At 60.4% G+C, this 19,247-nt stretch overlaps 1 protein-coding gene across 4 annotated transcripts; it reads left to right on the top strand.

Moving 5' to 3' along the window:
* The first annotated feature begins 1,207 nt into the window (after positions 1-1,207).
* ARNT (aryl hydrocarbon receptor nuclear translocator) lies at positions 1,208-19,049 on the top strand. 4 transcript variants are annotated; one of them, XM_065857767.2, is made up of 23 exons: positions 1,208-1,345; positions 5,800-5,911; positions 6,768-6,812; positions 7,247-7,291; positions 7,731-7,775; positions 9,638-9,851; positions 10,394-10,607; positions 10,690-10,755; positions 10,866-10,965; positions 11,347-11,412; positions 11,611-11,696; positions 12,115-12,191; positions 12,319-12,453; positions 12,866-12,940; positions 13,672-13,823; positions 14,088-14,183; positions 14,300-14,369; positions 14,734-14,857; positions 15,409-15,505; positions 16,033-16,183; positions 16,302-16,461; positions 17,054-17,199; positions 17,582-19,049. In XM_065857767.2, the coding sequence occupies exons 1-23, from the start codon at positions 1,324-1,326 to the stop codon at positions 17,669-17,671; spliced, it is 2,388 nt and encodes a 795-aa protein (XP_065713839.1). In that variant the 5' UTR covers positions 1,208-1,323; the 3' UTR covers positions 17,672-19,049. The 4 variants fall into 4 exon arrangements, with proteins under 4 accessions (XP_065713839.1, XP_065713836.1, XP_065713837.1 ...); XM_065857764.2 differs by lacking the exon at positions 7,731-7,775; XM_065857765.2 differs by lacking the exon at positions 10,690-10,755.
* Positions 19,050-19,247: the final 198 nt, after the last annotated feature.

Genomic DNA, 19,247 nt, shown 5'->3' with positions numbered 1-19,247 from the left:
CCCGCCCAGCCTCCTCCTTTACAGGTTATTAGCGATAAGCGTCTTGCTTTCTTAAATGACTCCTAAAAGAAAATCATCTGTTTCTTCATTCTTTGCATTAAAACACCCTAATTTTTATATATAAGTATACATATTTTTAAAGGGTTTATAGAGCTAAAAAATGTCATAAATACATAAATATCTATATACATAAATATACGTATTTTTAAAGGCTTTATAAAGCTAAAATATGCTCCCGGAGCAGATGACCACAGCCCTGATTGCACCAAGGACGGCAAAAAAATCACCAGCCCCTTACCTCCCCACGGACGGACGGACGGATGGACGCTGTCCCGCTGTCCCCTGCCCCGTGCGCTGTCCCCGCTGTCACTGTCACTTCATGAATATTGCAGGGACGCGGCGTCGCCTTTCAGATGCTCCCAGTAACGGGGAGAAACAATCCGGGGGATTAAATTCTCAGTGAGGGACAAGGGCTCCCGGGCCCCTTCGTGGGGACATGGGCTGAATCAGAGGATTTGTCCCCAAAATCGTTTAAACACCCCAGAAATACCTCAGGTTCTGTTATTCCCCCCCGAGGGGAAGAAGGGTCACTGTGAGCATGGGGATCAGTTCCCGGCGAAGCTTTGCCCCCCCAGGCTGGCATGGGGTGGTGTTTCTGGTGATTCTTTTATTGGCAAAAGCTGAGTTTTGGGGTTGTAATCAGTGCTAATTAATGATACTGCCTCCCCAGTCCTGACCCAAAGCGCAGTTCCAGTCCTGGTTCCAACCCAAGCCAGAAATCCAGCTGGAATTCCAGATCCCCAACCTAATCTCGGTCTCATTCCTGATCCCAGTTCCGGCCCCAACCTAATCCCAGTCCTAATGCAGCCCCAGCCTCAATCCCAGCCCCAACCCTGACCTCAGTCCCTGTCCTGACCGAATCCCAGCCCAGGCTCCAGCCCCGATCCCAATCCCAGCACAATTCCCGCTCTCCGACCCCCAAAATCCAGCACGTGACGTCACCCAACCGGCGCGGCCCACACGACACACCCTCTCCTAGCCACGCCTCCGCAGAGAAGGCCACGCCCCCAAAGCCACACCCCCCGTGGTAGGGGCGGGGCACGACGGCGCTCACCCTACCCTGCTGGCCGCGCCGGGAGGTCCGCGAGGTCCGCCCACCACTCCCCCGGCTGTGCCAATCGGAGCGCGGCGCCGTCCCCTTAGCCCCGCCCCCGCGGCGCGCAGGTTCGGCTGCGCCGCAGCGCGGAGGGTTTTCCTGCGCCGCCATCTTGGCCGCGGTGTGAGGAGGCGCGGGGGGGCCGGTCCGGGCCGGTCCCGCCGGCCATGGCCGCCACCGCCAACCCGGGTGAGCGGCGACGGGGCCGCGGGGGCGGGCCTGGGGGTCGCGGTGAGACGAGGGGGCGGCTGAGGGAACCAGCGCTCGGGGGCCGGGCCGGGCTGTGTCGGTTGTGGGGGTGTCCCGGGCTGGGGGGTTGGGGGAGCGGCGCTAATGGCGTTCGGGGGCTGGGGGGCTGGTGGAGGGGTCGGGGCTGCGCCGGGAGGGGCCTCTGGGGGCTGGGGCTGGGGTGGGGACACAGGGGACGAGGGGACCCGGGCGGGTGCGCTGGGGGAGCAGCGGGGTTGTCAAACGGCAGAAACTTCAGAAGTGGGCGCTTTAGGGGCTTCTTGGGGAAGGAGGAGGGGGAGGAGACGGGGTGTGAGCTCCTGGTGTGGGGAGGGCACCTAAACCCCCCATCGGGGCACCTAAACCCCCCCTTGTGGCACCTAAACCCCCCCTCAGGCACCTAAACCCCACCTCGGGCACCTAAACCCCCCCCTCAGGCACCTAACCCCCCCCCTCGGAGCACCCAAAACCCCTCAGGGGTCCCAAACCAACACCTCGGAGGACCTGAGCAGCCGAAGGGACCTGAAGCTGGCAGCTGTACCGCTGGTCCCTGCTCCGTGGTGCCCGCGGCGCTGGTTTCCATCGCCCAGCACTCATGGGACTCACGTTTGTTGCCGTTAATAGTTTGTATTGGTTTTAGACCCTATTTTTATTTTGGCTGTGCGTTTCCTTGAGGTCCCCTGCTCAGCCCCAGCCAGGAGCTGCTGTGCTGTTTGCAATGCGATTTTTGCACCTCTCCGCCTGTTTCTGTGCCGGGGTGAACCGAGCGTTCCAACACCCCCGGTCGGTCACCGGTACCTCCCGTTCCCAGGAGCAGCAGGACGGGGGATCCGGTTCTCACCAAATCGAATCTTTGGGGCTGTACCAGGTTCCTGGCTGCATGACACCGGAATCCGCCCGTACCTGGGGCAGCGCAGCGCCTGTGAAGCCGGGGTTGTCTCACAGCGCGGCGACCGAGAGCAGAATGGGAACTTCTGTGGTTTTTTGGGCTTGTTTTTTTTGTGCCTTGTGGCTTTTGACGATTCTTCAGCTTTATCAGCTGCTCCGTGTGACTTGTAAAGGATGATATGTATATATTTTTTTCGTTCTAGCGACATGGGAGGCTTTTGTGGCTTTAAATCTCGAGCGAACACGTTGGGCCGCTCGCGGTGGTTTTGAGGCCAGAACTGGCGTCTGGGGAGGAAAGATGTGGTGGGGGTTTCGTGTAACGGGCTGAAATTCCCCAGAAATCAGAAGTTAGAGGTGGCGCGTTAGAAAAAGCAACAAAACAAGAGAAACGCCAGGATTCCTGGTTCGGCCTAGGAGCTGCAGCTCTGGGATGGAAAGTGCCACAGGACGGGCCCACGAGCTGGACGAAGCGCTCTCTTTATTTGATGGTTTTGTCTTCTCACAGCGGTGCCCTGCGAAGCGCTGGGGTTGTTCTGCGCAGTAGAGCGCGGGTGCTGTGGGTGCGGGCTCGGCGGGACGGTCAGGAGCGGGAGAGCGGGGCGGGTTTGGCAGACAAAGGGTGCGCGGGTAGCGCAGGGCGCACACCAGAACCAGCTGTGTCTGGGGCCAGCATGGAAAATGTGCCGAGGAGCCAGCGCCGCGAGGAGAGGGGGCTGCGTGTGCGGGGGGGCTCCGCGGTCGCGTGGGATTTTGCGTAATACACGAGTTTTAAACAAATCTGCGAGGGGGAGAGAAAGAATGCTGGACATCTGTGTTTAATCTTTCCGCCTATGGGCGGGCTGAGTGACCAGCAGTTACTTGGCCCTTGGAAACAGAGGGGAAAACGCTCACAGTCTGCACAAGCGTTATCTACAACGGGACTGGAGTGGAATAAATCACATTGTTCTGTAGAAGCTGGGTCGTCTTCTCCTTGATGTTGCAAACGGGGCTCCGGGGAATTCTGGATAACCCCCCAAAAACACGGAACGTCCTGGCGGCTTGAACGGGAAACCCGACCACAGGAAGAGGCTGGGACTGATCTGTGTGCTCAAACCGATTGGAAAAAGAAGTTGGGACCTATCTTAAGCGTTCAAAGCGTGAAGAGCTTTGGGTCGAAAGGTTTCGGTTGTGTCAGTGGGAGTTCTGCGGTGTTGGGAGCGAAAGCAGAGCGGCACCGCTGACCGGGAGGACGCGGGGGCCGGCGCCGCGGCTCGTGCGGCCCACGCTGCTGCACCGGGCCCGCCTGCTCTGGGCCCTTCGGGCGCTGTTGGCGCTGCCTGGAGAAGCGTCTGGTTGAGCAGCGTCTCGTCAAACACCGGCTTGTCTGAACGCACGATTTCAAACACTCAAAAGCGGAAAACGCGTTTTGGGGGTGTTTTCTTCGCTCATTTCTGTGGTGCTGCTTGAAGGAGGTTCCCGTGGGGATGGAAGCGCTGAGCTGGGGAGTTCAAACAGCAAACAGACCCTGAACACAACCACCCACCTACCTAAACCGTTCCCTTCAGTGTCCCTGAAACGCTGTGTGAATGCAGCTGGTAGCGGTGAGGAGCACAAGGGTTTGCCAAAGCAGGGCGCTGGTTTATTTTATTTTAGCAGCTGGTTTCTGGGAGCCCACAGGCGGGTTCAGTTCAATCTGAATGTGAAGCTCTGCAGCAGGGTCTGGTTTTCTGGGCTGAGGAGGCCGAGCGTTTCCAGAAGAGCTCATTGCAGAGCCCGCTCGTAAATCACCGTGTGTCCGTGACTTATTTCAGAAGCTGTTGCACTGTTGGGCGCCGGAGCCGCGACAGCCCCGGCTCCCTTCGCCGCCCCCCGGCCTCTCCTCGCGGCTCCGTCGTGCTCACAGATTTAGTCCGAAATCCGGGTCTGCAGTGTTCCTGCGCAGCCTCTGCTCATCTCCTCTGGCCTTAATTAGATCGATCACTCGTTACAAATGAGCCGGGTTGATGGCGGAAAGGGCTGGAACGGCGCCGTCGCTGTGGATGGATCCGCCGGGACCCTCGGTGGCGCGGCTGATGGGTTTCAAGGGCGATTCTTTCGAAGAAATCCCCTCGTTGCTGCTGTTGTTTGGAGCAGTTGGAGTGCGTCAGAACGCCTCGCGTGGTGACGCCCCTGCCCTGCTCTCCCCGCTTCGAGGTGGGAACGCGGTGGATTTTTGGTAGGTTTTGATGCACTAAGTGCATAGAGCGGGTTATTACCCATTTCCCTTGCCGCATCTCAAGGTATCTGTGTTTTCTCCCGCTGTGAAAGGGCACGTTTAGGAAAATGAAGCGGTTTTGTCAATGCTTTTGGTGCAGGAGGCTCCGCAGGAGCAGCCAGGGCTGGGTGAGGTTTGGGACCCCGAGCCGTTCGCAGAGCGCAGCCCGGGCCGCTGCCCAGCACCGGTTCCCCTCTCCGTGATGAAATCACCTGCTCTGCTCCACAAAGTTGGCGTCTGATGGGACCCCGGTGTTTAAATGCACAGGTTGAAAAGCCATGGGCTCCTCGGGAAGAGGAGCAAACCTGACCTGGTCGACTTGCGCTTGGTGCCCCGTTCCGCTCGGCGAAACCTTCGCTGTGGGCCCATTCCGCACCCAGGGACTCGGCTTAGAAAGAAGCGAAGGAGCCCGGGGTGTCCGAGGGATCCGAAATCCAGCGGGAGGAAGAACAGCCCCCTTTATTTTCAGTGCGTCGCATCAGCTGACTGGGTGTTATCACACAGGGACTCATTTCCTGGCAGAGACTTTGTATATTCACACACAACCTCGAGAAGCGCGTGTGTTTTAGACAAACCCGTGTCCACACCTGGTGGTGCGGTTGAACCCACCGCCGCCCTGTGCTCGGCGCCAGCAGCTCTGTGTGCTCTGGGAACCCCGAGAAGACGCTTTCCTGTGTGTGCTGGGGTATTTTTAGTGTTTTGCTGTTTTCGTGGTGTGGCAGCGAACTCCGCAGCCGCTCGGGTGGGCACAGAGCCGGCTTCTTTCACAACGCGCCTTGTAACTCCTTGAAAGCTCCGGTGCTGGCGCGGGTCAGGCTACGTCAGCATAGAACCGCACTGAACGCGGAGCCACGACGTGCCCAAAAGGGCTTATTTTCACTTCTTAGAGCAGACTTTTAATTGACTGAAAGATCGGGGCTTTCGAGGTGCCTTCCAAGCCCCTTGTCGATCCCCTGTGTCTTAGACCAGGAATAAGCCTCGCGGAGGTGTGATCGCTGTTAGGCAGACGTGCGTTTCTTGTCCCGTTGTGCCCGAGCAAACAGAGGGGGCTCAGCCCTGCCCGCCCAAGGAACCCGCAGCTTTTCCCGGAGCCGCTTTTGGGCTGATGAGAACCGCATGTGCTCGGAGCTGGGAGCGGCCCCGGGAGAGCGGGAGATGAGAGAACCGCAGGCACACATGGCACCGAACCCGCGCCAGCCGCGCTAACGGGGGCTGCCTGCGGAGAGCCCCCCCTCCGGACCGGAGGGGTTTGACGTCATGCCCCTTGATTCTCTTGTTTTCTTTTCCTGTTTAGAAATGGCATCGGACGTCTCCTCGCTGGGCGCTGCTGTTGGAGCCGGGAGCGCCGGCCCGGGCGCGCCGACCGCTGCGGCCGCGGTGCAGAGAGCCAGCAAGCGCCGGCCCGGGTGAGCCGGGAGGGCTGGGGGTCGGGGTGTGTGTGTGTGCGTGTGTGCAGTGGGTGTTGAGGAGTCACTCTCTGGAACGGCGCTCAGCCCGTGACGAGGACGCTCAGTGTCCTGGTCCAGGCCTCGGGCCGCTCAGTCGAGCGCTGGGTGCCGGTTGTACCCGTGAAACCATCAAAGGGGTGGGAGAGGAGTGGCCGAAGCAGCAGGACCAGCGGCACCACGGGGGACGCGGGGGAACAGCAAACGGGAATTTTGGGGCCTTGCTCAAACCTTTGTGTCTGTGGCTTTTTGTTTGTAAAAATGCCTTTGCCGAGATAAAAGGATATCGGGTGGCTTCTCTTCAATGCCGGCCCAGGAGATTTCCTCTTAATTTACAAGCTAATTAAAAGCGCCCTGCTCTCCGTTGCTGCTCCCGCGCTGCCTGTTACACCCGCGGGTTTGCGGTCCCCGAGGGAGCTCCGTGCGAACCCTCGCTCTGTCCTCCCACACACACTTACAGAAACCCTTTTTGACCCTGTTGCAGAAACACAGGGACCGAACTAAGAGGTAATTACACAGTCGCCAGACCCAACTTGAACTGGTGAAGTATTTTGCCTTCCTCTTTCTGAATGCAGCCGATCCGGCCTCGTTTGGAGCGGGGCTGTGATGCAGCGGGCTGTCTCTCCTGTGAGCTGTTTCCTTTCTGTATTTTGGATCGTGTATAAAGGGAACAGTCTTCTAAGCTTTGTGGGTTGTTTCATGTTAACCCCGGGGATCTCTTAAATCTTCCTGTCAAGAATCATCCACGACAGATGGAAAAACGACCCACGAAGGAGAAACCGCTTGGTTAATAGTTACATTCTCACTTGTTTTTCAGGCTGGATTTCGATGAGGATGGAGAAGGGAACAGCAAATTCCTCAGGTGAGGGAGGGTGTTTGTAGCCTCGCTGCGTCATTTGGGGTCGGACGACTCTAATTACACCATGTGTTACATATGAGGAGCGGCTTTGGGCTGAGCCGGGTGGTGATGAACGTGGGGTTTACCTCCTGAGACCCTTTGGGTGGGGGTCTTGGTTTGGATTAACCGTACCTTCAAAGTGCGGTTTCACCTGCTTCTTTGTGGTTGTGCTTGAATTACTGAGCGCGGTGCCGCTGTCCTCGATGTGAACGTGACGTGGAAAGCGTCATCGAGGTGGCAAAATCCTGACACTGCGGTCTTGGAGGAGCGAGGAGGGGGCTCTGGGTTGCCAGAGTTCGCCTTTGCTGTGATTTATTGAACCTCGCTCATCTCGGTGTCTTTGGGAAAGCAAGAAGCGTGAACACCTGACGAGCTCTTCTTCCTCTGCCCTCGTGCAGGTGCGACGATGACCCCATGCCGAACGACAAGGAGAGGTTTGCCAGGTAAGGAGCTGCTGGGGTGTGGTGTGGAAGTGCCAGAAGGAGGGTCCTGCAGCACCCGGAGCTGGCGAAGGAGCCTGCGCCAGGGGATCCGGCGCTTTCCTCGCTGGTTTTGGGCCGATTCATTAGGAGTGTGATGAAATTCCATTCGCCTTTCTCAGCGTTTCTTCCAGCTGTGGCCCTGGACTCTCATTCTCCCCTGCTGCTTCAGGATCTTGCAGAAACGCCCGTTTCGTGCTTGGTTCGGGTTTGACTTGCAGGGAGGTTCCTGTTGAACGTGGTTGGTGTGTGTGGGGCCAGAGGCGGCGCCGCCGTTGTGCGTGGAGCGTGGGCCGGAGCCGCGGCGCAGCCGCCTGGAGCTGGGCTTCCCTCAGCATCCTCCCATTTCTCATTTCCTCACACTTTTTCCATTTTTAGCTTAGATCGCTGATTTTATTTTTAGGTCTGATGATGAGCAGAGTTCAGCGGATAAGGAGAGACTTGCCAGGTAGGAGAACGGAGATTTCAAGCATGGACACGCAGAGTTTTCCTTCCCTTCGTGTTTCTCTAGGCACCCCCTCTCTCTTGTTTTCTCCCCCCTTCCCTCATCTGCTGCAGTAGAGGACTTGAAACCCACCGGGCTTGGGAAATCGCTGTTGGAATTAGAGGGGAAAGGCGTTTAGTCCCCTTGCGGGAACTCCTGGGCCGTGCTGTAGCTTCATTAGTCTGGGCTTAAATAGAGTTTCTTTGTGCTGGCCCAAGGTGCCAAACGGCCTGTTCTCCCCTCGGCAAGGAGCGCCCTTGTGCACGCAAAACGGGCGTTAAAGTGTATTGGATTGGGGTTTTGTACCTGTTTAGGCTTCCTGAAAACAGGGTTTTCCCGGTCTCGTTAATGAGGGTCTGTCCCTGGCCGCGTTTCTCCGGCAGAACAACCACCAGCCCTAAAGCCCCTTTTCCCCCATTTTCAGCTGCAGAAGTAAAACCCGCTCGGCCCCAGCGGGGTTTCCGCGGTTGGTGCCGGTGGGACAGGGCTGGTTCGGGGTTTGCCACCCCAAGCTGCCTCCGTCCCGCGGGGGCTGAGGGCTGAGCGCTGTCCCTCTGGGGACACCACCGCCTGCTTTTATAGAGACAGCGAGGCCCCGCGCGGCCCCAGCGCGGGGGCAGACGAGGGAGGGCCGGGGCGCGCGGCAAACAGCGGCGGCTTCTCGGGGCTCCCCCTCCCGCGAGCGCCGGTCCGCTCCCGCTGCTGTCACCGTCACACGAGAGCCTGTGGGGCGGGATGTTTGGCAGCGGGGCGGGGGAGGCGCCGCTGGTTTCCCGGGGGCTTTTGTAGTGGAGGTCGCTTCGTTTTCAGGCTGGAGGCGGCAGAGGCTGAGCAGCCGGTGGGTGTGACAGTGGAAGCGCTCCTCTGAGTGCGGCCTCGGGAGCTCCCGGGTCGTACTCGCCCGGCAGTGAGAGACGCTCCTTCCTCTGCTGTCTGTCCTCTTCAACTTGCTCGCCTGTCTGTCCGTCCAACACTTCATCTCATTCCACTTCCCACCGTGTGCTTCCCGGCCTCCGATCGCCCCTCTCTATAGGAAACCTGGCTTCTAAGTTCTGTTTTGAAAAACCCACCTTAGTCAGCGACTTAAGCCAAGCCTAGAAGGCTCTGTTCCCCTCTCTGGGGGCTCGGGGGCTGTGCCCTGTGAGCAAAAGGTGCAAGAAGAAGCTTTGTAAGGGTTTTTAAGCGGGCAGCGTTTGTCGAGGTGGCTCTCGCGAGGTCTGTGTGCCCGGTAGCCGCTCTGTCCGCGCAGACCTCACGGCGCTCAGGTGCAGATCTGCTCTGCAGCTCTGCCTGGAAAAGACTCGGGGTAACCAGAAGTATCTGAGGTGAGAATCCTCGGCTGTGCCGTGGGCGCCCACGTCTCGGCCGCAGCCCCGGCCTCCTGGTGCGCTGATCGGAGACGCGTGTGTCCGAGAGCTGACGGGGCAGAATTCATCCGTGCTGGGGTGGTCTCGGTCCGCACCGGTGCTGTGCGAAGCAGATTTCCTCAGCGGAGCGGGCGAGCCCCGCTCTGAGAGCAGAGGCCGCGGCAGAGGTCCCTGGGTTGTGGAGGCGGCGGGCAGCTTGTTTCTCCGCAGCAGCTTTGCCTGGCTCGTCGCCTTCGCCGGCTGCGGGGCCGCGATGGGACCCCAGAGGTCAATGCACTCTCCTCCTGCACCCGTTCCTCGTCCCCGTGCACGCCCAGCATGCGAGGCGCTTGCGGCCCTTCTAACGAGCCTGACGCATCTCTGTGTGTTGCACTCCGGCCTTGTGCGAGCGTTGACGTGGGGCTGAGGCTCCCGGCTCCCCGGTGACTTCGTCTTCCTCCTCTCCTCCCTTTTCCTCAGGGAAAACCACAGCGAGATCGAGCGGCGGCGGCGGAACAAGATGACGGCGTACATCACGGAGCTGTCGGACATGGTGCCCACCTGCAGCGCCCTGGCACGCAAGCCGGACAAGCTCACCATCCTGCGCATGGCTGTGTCGCACATGAAGTCCCTGCGCGGCACGGGCAACACCTCCACCGACGGCACCTACAAACCCTCCTTCCTCACCGACCAGGTGCGGGGCGCCGCGCGCCGGGGGGCTGGGAGGGACCTCTGGAGATGGTGACGCTAACGCGGGGTCGCCAGAGCAGGTCGCGGGATCCAGGCGGGTTTGGATGTCCAAGAGGAGCCTGAACACTGCTCGGGGCAGCCGGTCCAGGCTCCGGCACAGCCAGATGCGCGAGTTTCTGCTCGTGTTCGGACGGAACCCCCTGTGTTTCTGTGCCCGTTGCCCCTCACCCTGGCGTTGGGCACCACTGAGCAGAGTCTGCTCCATCCTCTGACACCCACCCTGGAGGTGTGGTTGGACTTGAGGGTTTCTTCAACCAAAATGATTCTTTATTTAAAAGATCCCTCTCAGCCTTGTCCAGGCTGAACAGCCCCAGCTCTCTCCGCTTTTCCTCGCCAGACCCCTCAGCATCTTTGTAGCTCTCTACGTAACTGCAGAGGGGGGAATTAAATTGCGGGTGGGGAGAAACGGGCACCCGGGGTGGGTTTAGAGCCCTCCGCCTGCTTGGCCCTGCAGTTCAACGCGTGTCCGTCTGTCTGTGACCTCAGGAGCTCAAGCACCTGATCCTGGAGGCGGCCGACGGCTTCCTGTTCATCGTGTCCTGCGAGACCGGGCGGGTGGTGTACGTGTCCGACTCGGTGACCCCCGTGCTGAACCAGCCGCAGTCCGAGTGGTTCGGCAGCACCCTGTACGACCAGGTGCACCCCGACGACGTGGGCAAGCTGAGGGAGCAGCTCTCCACCTCCGAGAACGCGCTCACAGGTGAGGCAGCCCGGGAGAGGGCTCTGGGGGCCGGGCGCGCGAGAACCCGCGGAGGACTCGGATTCAAACCTTCCCTTTGTAGAAGGAACCAAACCCTGGTGCCTTCCTAACAAGGATCCTGCAGCCCCCCCCGAGAATGCGCCTAAAGGTACCGCTGGCGACGCTTGTCCTGCTCGTCTCCTCCGTTACCTGGTGCCTGTGCTGCTGCAACGGCTCCGGCGGCCGCAGCATCTGGGGCTTGTGTCCTTCTCTCTTCAGGCCGCATCCTGGACCTGAAGACGGGGACTGTGAAGAAGGAGGGGCAGCAGTCCATGAGGATGTGCATGGGCTCCCGAAGGTCCTTCATCTGCCGAATGAGGTAACGAGGACGTTCCTTGCAGGACCCTCGGCTGAGCCCCGAGCTGAACCTGCTCCCTGGCCCCGTCTTGCCTTTATTCCAGCTGTGCTTTGTCCATTCCGACATGGCAGAACGTGCCTGAGCTTCCCACACAGAGCCAGGAGTCCAGTTCTTGACATTTTTCTTTGCCCTACGCTAAAATACCTTTTGAGACCATTTTAGAAGATCCAGTTTCAAGTCATGATTTGTTTTGACCTCGTGTCCCCTCCAAGTCCGTACAGTGAGGGGTTTTCACTAGTGCGACAGGGATCCCAAGGGTCGTCCCTGGTTTTAGCGTCATTGTTCAAGGCTGCCAAACCAAGCGAGACAAAAGCCGTTCCCCGCGGTTCTCGTCCGGTGCAGGTGCGGCAGCAGCTCCGTGGATCCCGTCTCGGTGAACCGCCTCAGCTTCATGAGGAATCGCTGCAGGTGAGTGACCAGGGCCACGGCTGGGAGCGAACGGGGCTGCGGGGGCTGAACCGAGATCCCACCCCTGCGTTCTTGGGCCTCTTGCCTTTCAGTCTTTGTTTCGTTTGTGTGCCCTGGTGTTTTAAAAACCCAAGTAGAAACCTCCCCTCGCTTCCCCAGTTGAACATGGTAGCACATCCAGCCTCTCTCTCTCCCAAGGAATGGTTTAGGTGCAGCGAAAGACGGCGAACCTCACTACGTTGTGGTGCACTGCACGGGTTACATCAAAGCCTGGCCCCCTGCAGGTAAAGCTGAGCTTGGGGCTGGTTTTAGGAGCGTGTGGGCTGAGCTTGTCCCTTCTCTGGACAGAACGTACCAGCAAATGCCTTCTCAACCAATCGCTTTGTTGGGGTTGAGCTGGTTTTTGCAGGTGCTGGATCGCAGCTCCACGCCTCTGGGCAGCAGAGATGCTGCAGGGGGTGAACGGAACATTACACTGAAAGTGATATTACAGTGTCTGGTGCTGAAGGTCATGGACCTTTAACCCTCTGGCAAAAGGTGGATGGCTGGCAGCTTGATTTTCCAAATTCTTCTATGGGAAAAGATCCTGAATTACAAGACAGGGTGGAGAGATGTATTGAAGCCAGAGCTGCGTGTTTTACCTCTGAAACGGGCAGGTTTCTGTGCATTAACCGCGCTGGCGTTGTTCGGTGCTCCCCGCAGGTGTTTCGCTGCCCGACGACGACCCGGACGCGGGGCAGGGCAGCAAGTTCTGCCTGGTGGCCATCGGGAGGCTGCAGGTGGGTGAGCGGCGCTGCCTCCCCCTCGGGGCCCAGCTCTTCTGTCTGAAGACCTCCCCGAGTGCCCCGAGTCCCGCCGCAGGGCAGAGCGCTCCCCGAGCCTCGGTAACCGCCCCCCGCCTTGCAGGTCACGAGCTCGCCCAACTGCACAGACATGAACAACGTTTGCCAGCCCACAGAATTCATCTCCCGACACAACACCGAGGGCATCTTCACCTTCATCGACCACCGCTGCGTGGCCACGGTCGGCTACCAGCCGCAGGTGAGGAGCGGCCGGGGCTTTCGGGGGGAGGGCCGCTCCCAACGCGCCTTCCCCTCCCCGCCGCGGCTCCGCGTGTCCGGCATTCCCGGAGAACCCCAGCCAGGCCTGTTTCTCCTCCACCAGCTGCATTTTCACCTGCTTTTTAAGTGCTTTGATCATGGGGAGGACAGGGGCCTCTGGATTGTGTCTGATGTCAGTTAGGATCATTTTTGCCCCCATTTGAGCTCGAGATCAGACATCAGTCAACAACTGTTGTGCTTCTCTTTAAAACACAGCCCATGGGGTCCTGTGTTTGCTTTGTGGAGCAGTAGTTTGGTGGGGTTGACAGTAACTACCTGTCCAAACTGGGATTGAAGCAGAGCCTGCGCGCCAGCTGAACTGACCTCAGCTCTCCCAATTCCTTTAAAATCAGGAGCTTCTGGGCAAGGACATTGTGGATTTCTGCCACCCGGAGGACCAGCAGCTGCTGCGCGACAGCTTCCAGCAGGTACGGATGAGCCCTTCGGCTGCCGCTTTGCACACAGCGTGGTGTTCGGCTCAATCTCTCGGCGCTTTCAAAGCGATGAAATCGATTGGAAAACCAAGGGAAAAGTAAAAGCGTAGATGTTTCTCCTTTGCCCGACAGCAAACAGTCGCAGATTTAGTCACGTAAATGTGCAAAACGAAGCAGAAGCGTCTGATGTGTAACCCTTGAATTCACCCTCTGGCTGCCGGTCCCGTCCGCTTTAGGGCCAGAGACGTGGCTGCGGAGCGCCTGCCCCGCGCGCGGGCCTGTGGCTGAAACGCCGTTCGTCCTTAGGGCCCAGCGCCGCAGGACTCGCAGCGGACGCGCTTTGCTTGCCCTGTTGTCGTTACTCTTATTTCTGAGGGCGCTGGATTGTGGCAGGGCAGGTAAGACTGCCCCGTGCTTCCATGCTCCGAAAAGAAACAAACTGCTCATGTCCATCTCTCCAAATAGCTGGAACTCAAAAGCGACAGCATGTGCTTCATTTATTGGAGGCTTTTTCCATACATCTCACCAGTGCAAAGAGATCAGAGGGGATGTGAACTCGCTCCCCGTGTCATTGAGGACGGAGAGCATGAGGGACGGTGGCGGTCGCGCGGGGCGGAGCGGAGCGGAGTCTCACAAAGGGCCATCGCCAGGTCGCGGTGGGGGCGGCTGGCACGTCTGCGCTGCCGCCCGGAGCCGGGTCCCGCTCACGCCGTCCGTTCTTCCAGGTGGTGAAGTTAAAAGGCCAGGTCCTGTCCGTCATGTTCCGATTCCGATCCAAAAACCGGGAGTGGCTCTGGATGAGAACCAGCTCCTTTACCTTCCAGAACCCCTACTCGGATGAGATCGAGTACATCATCTGCACCAACACCAACGTCAAGTATGTCATTGTTAATTGCTCCTGGCTTGGTTATTGATTGCTCAGTGACCGAGTGGGAGGGGGCTGAGCCCTTTGCATTATGTTACATGCCCCCCCCATCTCAGAGACCGCGCAAGCTGGATCCGTCACCCAAACGGTTGTTGCAAAAGCACGGTTTCCCGTCTTGCCCCGCGCAGACGCTCTCCTGCGCGCAGCAGCCAACTCTTTGCTTGCTTTTGGTGTTATTTTGGTATGCGTACGTTATTTTGTGTCTTTGCCTTCAAGGAACTCGAGCCAGGAGTCGCGTCCCGCGCTGTCCGGCTCGCTGCCGCGGCCCCCGCTGGGCCAGGCCGTGAACCTGCCCCTGGAGCTGCCCCCCAGGTCAGGATTGTCCCCACGCGTTCCCGGGCTCGGTCGCCCATCCCAGCCGCGGCCACCCCCTCGGCGCCGGGCTCAGCAGCCGCTGCTCTCCCGTTACACGCGGCTTTCTCTTCCAGGCAGCAGCCGCAGCCGGAGCTGGAGGCCGTGCCGGGCAGGGAGAGCCTGGCCGGGTACGACCACTCGCAGGTAAATGGGCGGGGGCTCCGTTGCTCCTTCCACTTGTCCTGCGTTATTTAAATTGTTTGAATTCCCTTTGGCTGAGGCTTTGGAGGTGGCTGCACCGCGCTGGCGTGCGGCTGCCAGGTTTGGAGAGGAGGCGGCTCTGCCGTGGGTGTTCCTGGGGCGGGGTTGCTTGGCTGAAGGTTGGACTCGAGGGTCTTTTTCAACCCAAAATAATCCTGTGGTTCTCATCTCCCTGGCATGGCCACCCTGCCCCAGGAAATACACCAAATACCCAGACAAGAGCGAGGCCTTTTTCTGCAAACCCCCCCGTGCCGGCTCCTTTGCGCCGCAGTTGCTGACGGCTCCGTCTGTGTGTCCCTGCCCGCAGGTTCCCGTGCAGCCGGTGAGCGCTGCCGGCCCGGAGCACAGCAAACCCTTGGAGAAACCGGAAAACCTGTTTAACCAGGAGCGGGACCCACGGTTCAGCGAGATCTACAGCGGCATCGGCGCAGGTGGGGAGCGCTGGGCCGCGCCGTCGCGCCCTCACCCGCGCTCAGCTCCGGCTCGAGCGCGCTCTGCTCTCCCCGGCGTCGCTCAGGGTGGTGCCGGGCTCAGCACGGCTGTTGCGGCAGCCCGGGTGTTGCAAAGGACACCGGTTTTTGGTGTGGGGTGGATAATTCACTGATAAACCCTTGCGGCTGTGGGATTTCCTCCAGCCGGCGCTTTGCTGGAGCGACGTGAGGAGGGAGCGGGCGATGAGGTGACTCTTGCTCTGTGTCACCGTCTGCCTTGGCGTGTCCCCCGGAGCAGTTCTCTGTTCCTGCTCTGGGCACAGAACGTAGTGGATCCTCTAACCCCAGAGGCCCTTAATTTGAAGTTTATTAGAAAATGGAGAGGAAATCAAATTAAGGAGGCTTTTACAAACCCATCTGGAGTCCGTGACCGGGCAGGGAGCAGTCACGGTTGATGCTTGGCTCAGAACAGGGTCGGTTTCCCGCGGGCGCGCGGTCGCGTTTGCGCGGTCGAGGCTCTGTCGGCGCTGACGCGGCTCCTGTCCCCGCAGAGAACAAGGCCCTCCCGGCCAGCAGCGGCCCCGCCAGCCAGCCGCTCTTCCCGCCGGGAAACAGCTTCAGCGCGGCGCGGCCCGCCGACGGCTTCAGGTGAGCCGGGGTGGGGGCTGGCGTGCCGCGTCCTGGGTGTCCCCAGCCCCTCCTGCATAAACCCGGGGAGCGCACCCCGCTCTGGGTTTCTCTGAGGGTGAGGGTTCCTGCCCCCTGCTCTGCTGGGGGGTGGGCTGGGTGGTGATGGCTCCAAACCAAATCCTGGCGTTGGTTTCGGGGGCTCCTCATGCCAAAAAACCCTTGAGGTGCTGGAAGTTGAGAGAAGGGGAAGGGGCTGGAGCACAAATGTGATGGGAGCGGCTGAGGGACCTGGGGAAACGGCCGTGAGTTGCACAGGGGAGGCTGAGGGTGGAAATTTGGGGTGATTTCTCCCCAAAGGGCTGTGGGTGTTGGAACAGCTGCCCAGGGCAGTGCTGGAGTCGCCATCCCTGCAGGGTTGGACAGACAGACATGAGGTTCTTGGGGACGTGGTTTGGTGTCAATGTTGGGTTATGGTTGGGCGTGATCCGGAGGGGCTCTTCGGGCCCGTGGTGGCGCGGCGCTCTACCGCCCGCTGTGTGTTCCAGGAGCGGCAGCATGGTTCCCCCGGTGAGCATCGTCCAGCAGCCGCCGTCCTCGGCTGGCCGCATCCTGGCGCAGATCTCGCGCCACGCCAGCCCGGCACAGCCCGGCGGGACCGGCTGGGCCGCGGGGACACGGCCGCCCTTCACCCCCCAGGTGCCGAACCAGCCCCAGTCCCTGTCACAAAAGCCCGCGGGGTCGCTCCAGCGGCTCCTCGCCCTGCTCGAGACCAGGCTGGGAACAAACTCGGCTCTTCCTCTCCCGTCTCTTGCAGCAAGTGACATCCCAGACGGTGAAGACTCGTCCCCCGTCCTTCAGCATGGGGACGTTCCAGGGCAGCGCGTCCTCCTTCAGCGCCATGGCGGCACCGAGCTCCACGGCGTCGCCCACGGGGGCCGCGTTCCCCAACCTCGCCGGCCGCGGCACCGGCTTCAGTGAGTGGGGCTCGGGGAGCGGGGGGCGGCAGCTCGGGGTGAGACGCTCGCCCCCGTGTTCCTGTGGGCGTTGGGAACGGCCGAGTGTGGAGGGCAGAGGAATCCTGCTGGGGCTGGCGTGTCACCCGTGGCCATCGTCAGGCTCCAGAGCGGGGAGTTTATGTGGAGTTTTGGAACCATTTGGGTTGGAAAAGGCCTCTAAGATGGAGTCCAAGTGTTCCCCACCCTGGCACTAAACACGTCCTGAGAACCTCATCTCTGGTGAGCACTCCAGGGATGGCGACTCCAGCACTGCCCTGGGCAGCTGTGCCAACACCCACAGCCTTTTCCTGAAGAAACCTTTTCCTAATATCCAACCTAAACCTGGCACAACTCAAGGCCGTTTCCTCTCGTCCTGGAGAGGATCCGTTCTGGTCCATTTTAGAGCTGACTGAGAGGCTCCAGACCCCTCCACGACCCCCATTTGTTCTTCCACCCCATCGACGGGTGACGAACCCCGTGGCACTCAGTGGCTGCTCCCGGTGCCACCACCACGCCAGCCGGGTGTTCGCGGTCCCGGGGGTGCTTTCCCAACCGTTTTCTCTCCCCGCAGGCGCGGAGGCGGCGGCGCCGGGCGCGTTCCCGGCGCGGGCGGCCGAGGCCGTGGGGATGTGGCCGCAGTGGCAGGGCCAGCACCACGGCCCCGCGGGCGCCGAGCAGCACGTCCCGCCGCAGAGCAGCCAGCCCGAGGTCTTCCCGGTGAGACGGGTGTAGCGCGGGCTGGGGGCAGCGCGCGCGGTGACCGCGGGCACGGGGAGGGACAGCGAACGGGGCTGGCCTTGCCGTGACCGGCGCAGGATCGGTGTGAAGCTCCGATTAATGGAATTAACCTTCCGAGCTCTGATTAAAACCAATCACAAAACATCCGAGTCCAAAAAAGGGGAACATAACCCCCGAGAGCTCGTGTTGTGCGAGCTCCCGGTTCCGAAGGAGTCGGGCGGTCACAGCTCCGCAGCCGTGGGCACGAGCCCCGGTCCCTGGGCTGCCGGCCCCTGCTCTGGCCAGCGCCTTCATTACCAAATGACTAATTACCCTCGTGATTTCCTGCTCCGGCTCTAACCGCGTGCGTGTCTCCCCGCAGGACATGCTGACGATGCTGGGAGACCAGGGGCCCAACTACAACAACGAGGAGTTCCCGGAGCTCAACATCTTCCCTTCGTTCTCGGAGTAAAGTAACCGTCGGTGAAGCCAGTTACACTTCTATATCGTATCCACATGTACAGGAAAACACCCAGCTCTTTTATTTTCCCAAAAACTGCTGAACTTTCTCAACCAGCACCTCCTGAACTGCGGAGGTGCCGCTGCCCGGCGGGGGACGGACCGCGCGGGAGGAAGATGAGGAGGCTTTGGGGCACTCTGGGCTCATTCCCGGAGGGTTTGGGGCACTCTGGGCTGATTCTGGAGGTTTCAGGACTCGGACGCTTCATGAGCGGCTCGTGGAACCAAAGCCGGGTGTCTGGGTCACCTCCCAGCCCCAAAGGCGCCTTTTCCCGTTTGTATTTCAATCCTATACCCGTGACTCTTTCTTTTTCTATCAAACACCAAGCATTGTAACTTTAGCCGTTGAAGCTGTTCCCGCGGGTCTGCGGCGCTCGCCCCAGCTCCTCGTGGGACGCCGCGTTTTGGGGAAGTTCGGCCGTTTCCAGAGGCTTTTGGCCGCATCTCGGGTGCTTTATTTGGAGATTTTGGGGCCGTTCGGGCGCCGTCTCCCAACCGTGCAATGAATTCGGTGTCATCGGCGCGGCCGACAAGCCTGGTGCATGGCGGGATGGTTGACGAGCCATAAAAACGTGATCCGCGTAGCTGTGTCCGTCCGCAGCCCTGGTTCCGCAGCCCTGGTTCCGCAGCCCTGGTTCCGCAGCCCTGGTTCCGCAGCCCTGGTTCCGCAGCCCTGGTTCCGCAGCCCTGGTTCCGCAGCCCTGGTTCCACAGCCCTGGTTCCACAGCCCTGGTTCCGCGCTGCTCCGCGGGTTGGGCAGCGTGGGGGCTCCTGTACCAATGGTGAATCTGGGAACCTTCTGGATTCTTCGGTAGGAAAAGCCGGTGGTGAATCCGGCTCTGCTCAGGGCGAGGGTCCGGAACAGCGGAGTTTGGAGCCGTGGGCATGGGGATCCCCCAAACCAGTGGATTTTGGAGCTGCCCCTGTGCGGGCGGGGGAGCTTTTTGGGCTTAAACCAGCAGGTTTTGGCGTTGGGCAGCGCGGGTGCAGGAGCCGCTGCCCCGTCGGGAGCAGAGCCCGGAGCAGGGAGAGAACCCGCGTTCCTACCGGAGCCGGGAGGGACGGAACGCCCGGTTTACAGAAACTGAGGAGGGAGGAAATTCCTATTTTTCCAGAGATTTTGGGTCTTTCTGGTGAGGAGGAACTGGAGCAGCCACAAATGCTGAAGCTGTTGGGAAACGCCAACTGGAGGGGTGTGAGCTGGGGGTCCCGGTTCTGTCCCCGTCCCCTCCCCTGGGGACAGTGGTGCTGTTCTGCAGCCCGCGCTCCGTCTCTCCATGGACCGTTTGTGTAGCAGGGGTTTTTCAACAAGACGTTTTCCCTTTTTCCAAGGATTTTGCCTCATTTCTGCCGGTGGCCTGGTCCCTGTGTCACCGCGGCCGCCTCAGGGCCCCGTGCTCGGCTGACTCAGGTGGTGATGGTGACGATGTCCCGTCTGTCCCCGCGGTGTCACCGCTGGTCACCGTCCCCCCCGAACCGCGGGGGCACAGACCTGGGCTGGGGGCACTGGGGGGTGTCCCCAAGGTGGG

The sequence above is a fragment of the Patagioenas fasciata genome, chromosome 30 (genome assembly GCF_037038585.1).
Source record: "Patagioenas fasciata isolate bPatFas1 chromosome 30, bPatFas1.hap1, whole genome shotgun sequence".
NCBI lineage: Eukaryota > Metazoa > Chordata > Aves > Columbiformes > Columbidae > Patagioenas > Patagioenas fasciata.
This window is presented reverse-complemented; position numbering and strand designations above follow the sequence as displayed.

Bases quoted from the DNA above. Each gene is read 5' to 3' on its own strand.
- ARNT (XM_065857767.2), top strand. From the start codon at position 1,324: ATGGCCGCCACCGCCAACCCGG. The intron at 1,346-5,799 runs GTGAGCGGCGAC...TTTCCTGTTTAG, and splicing joins GGCCGCCACCGCCAACCCGG to AAATGGCATCGGACGTCTCC. The intron at 16,184-16,301 runs GTGCCGAACCAG...CGTCTCTTGCAG, and splicing joins GGCCGCCCTTCACCCCCCAG to CAAGTGACATCCCAGACGGT.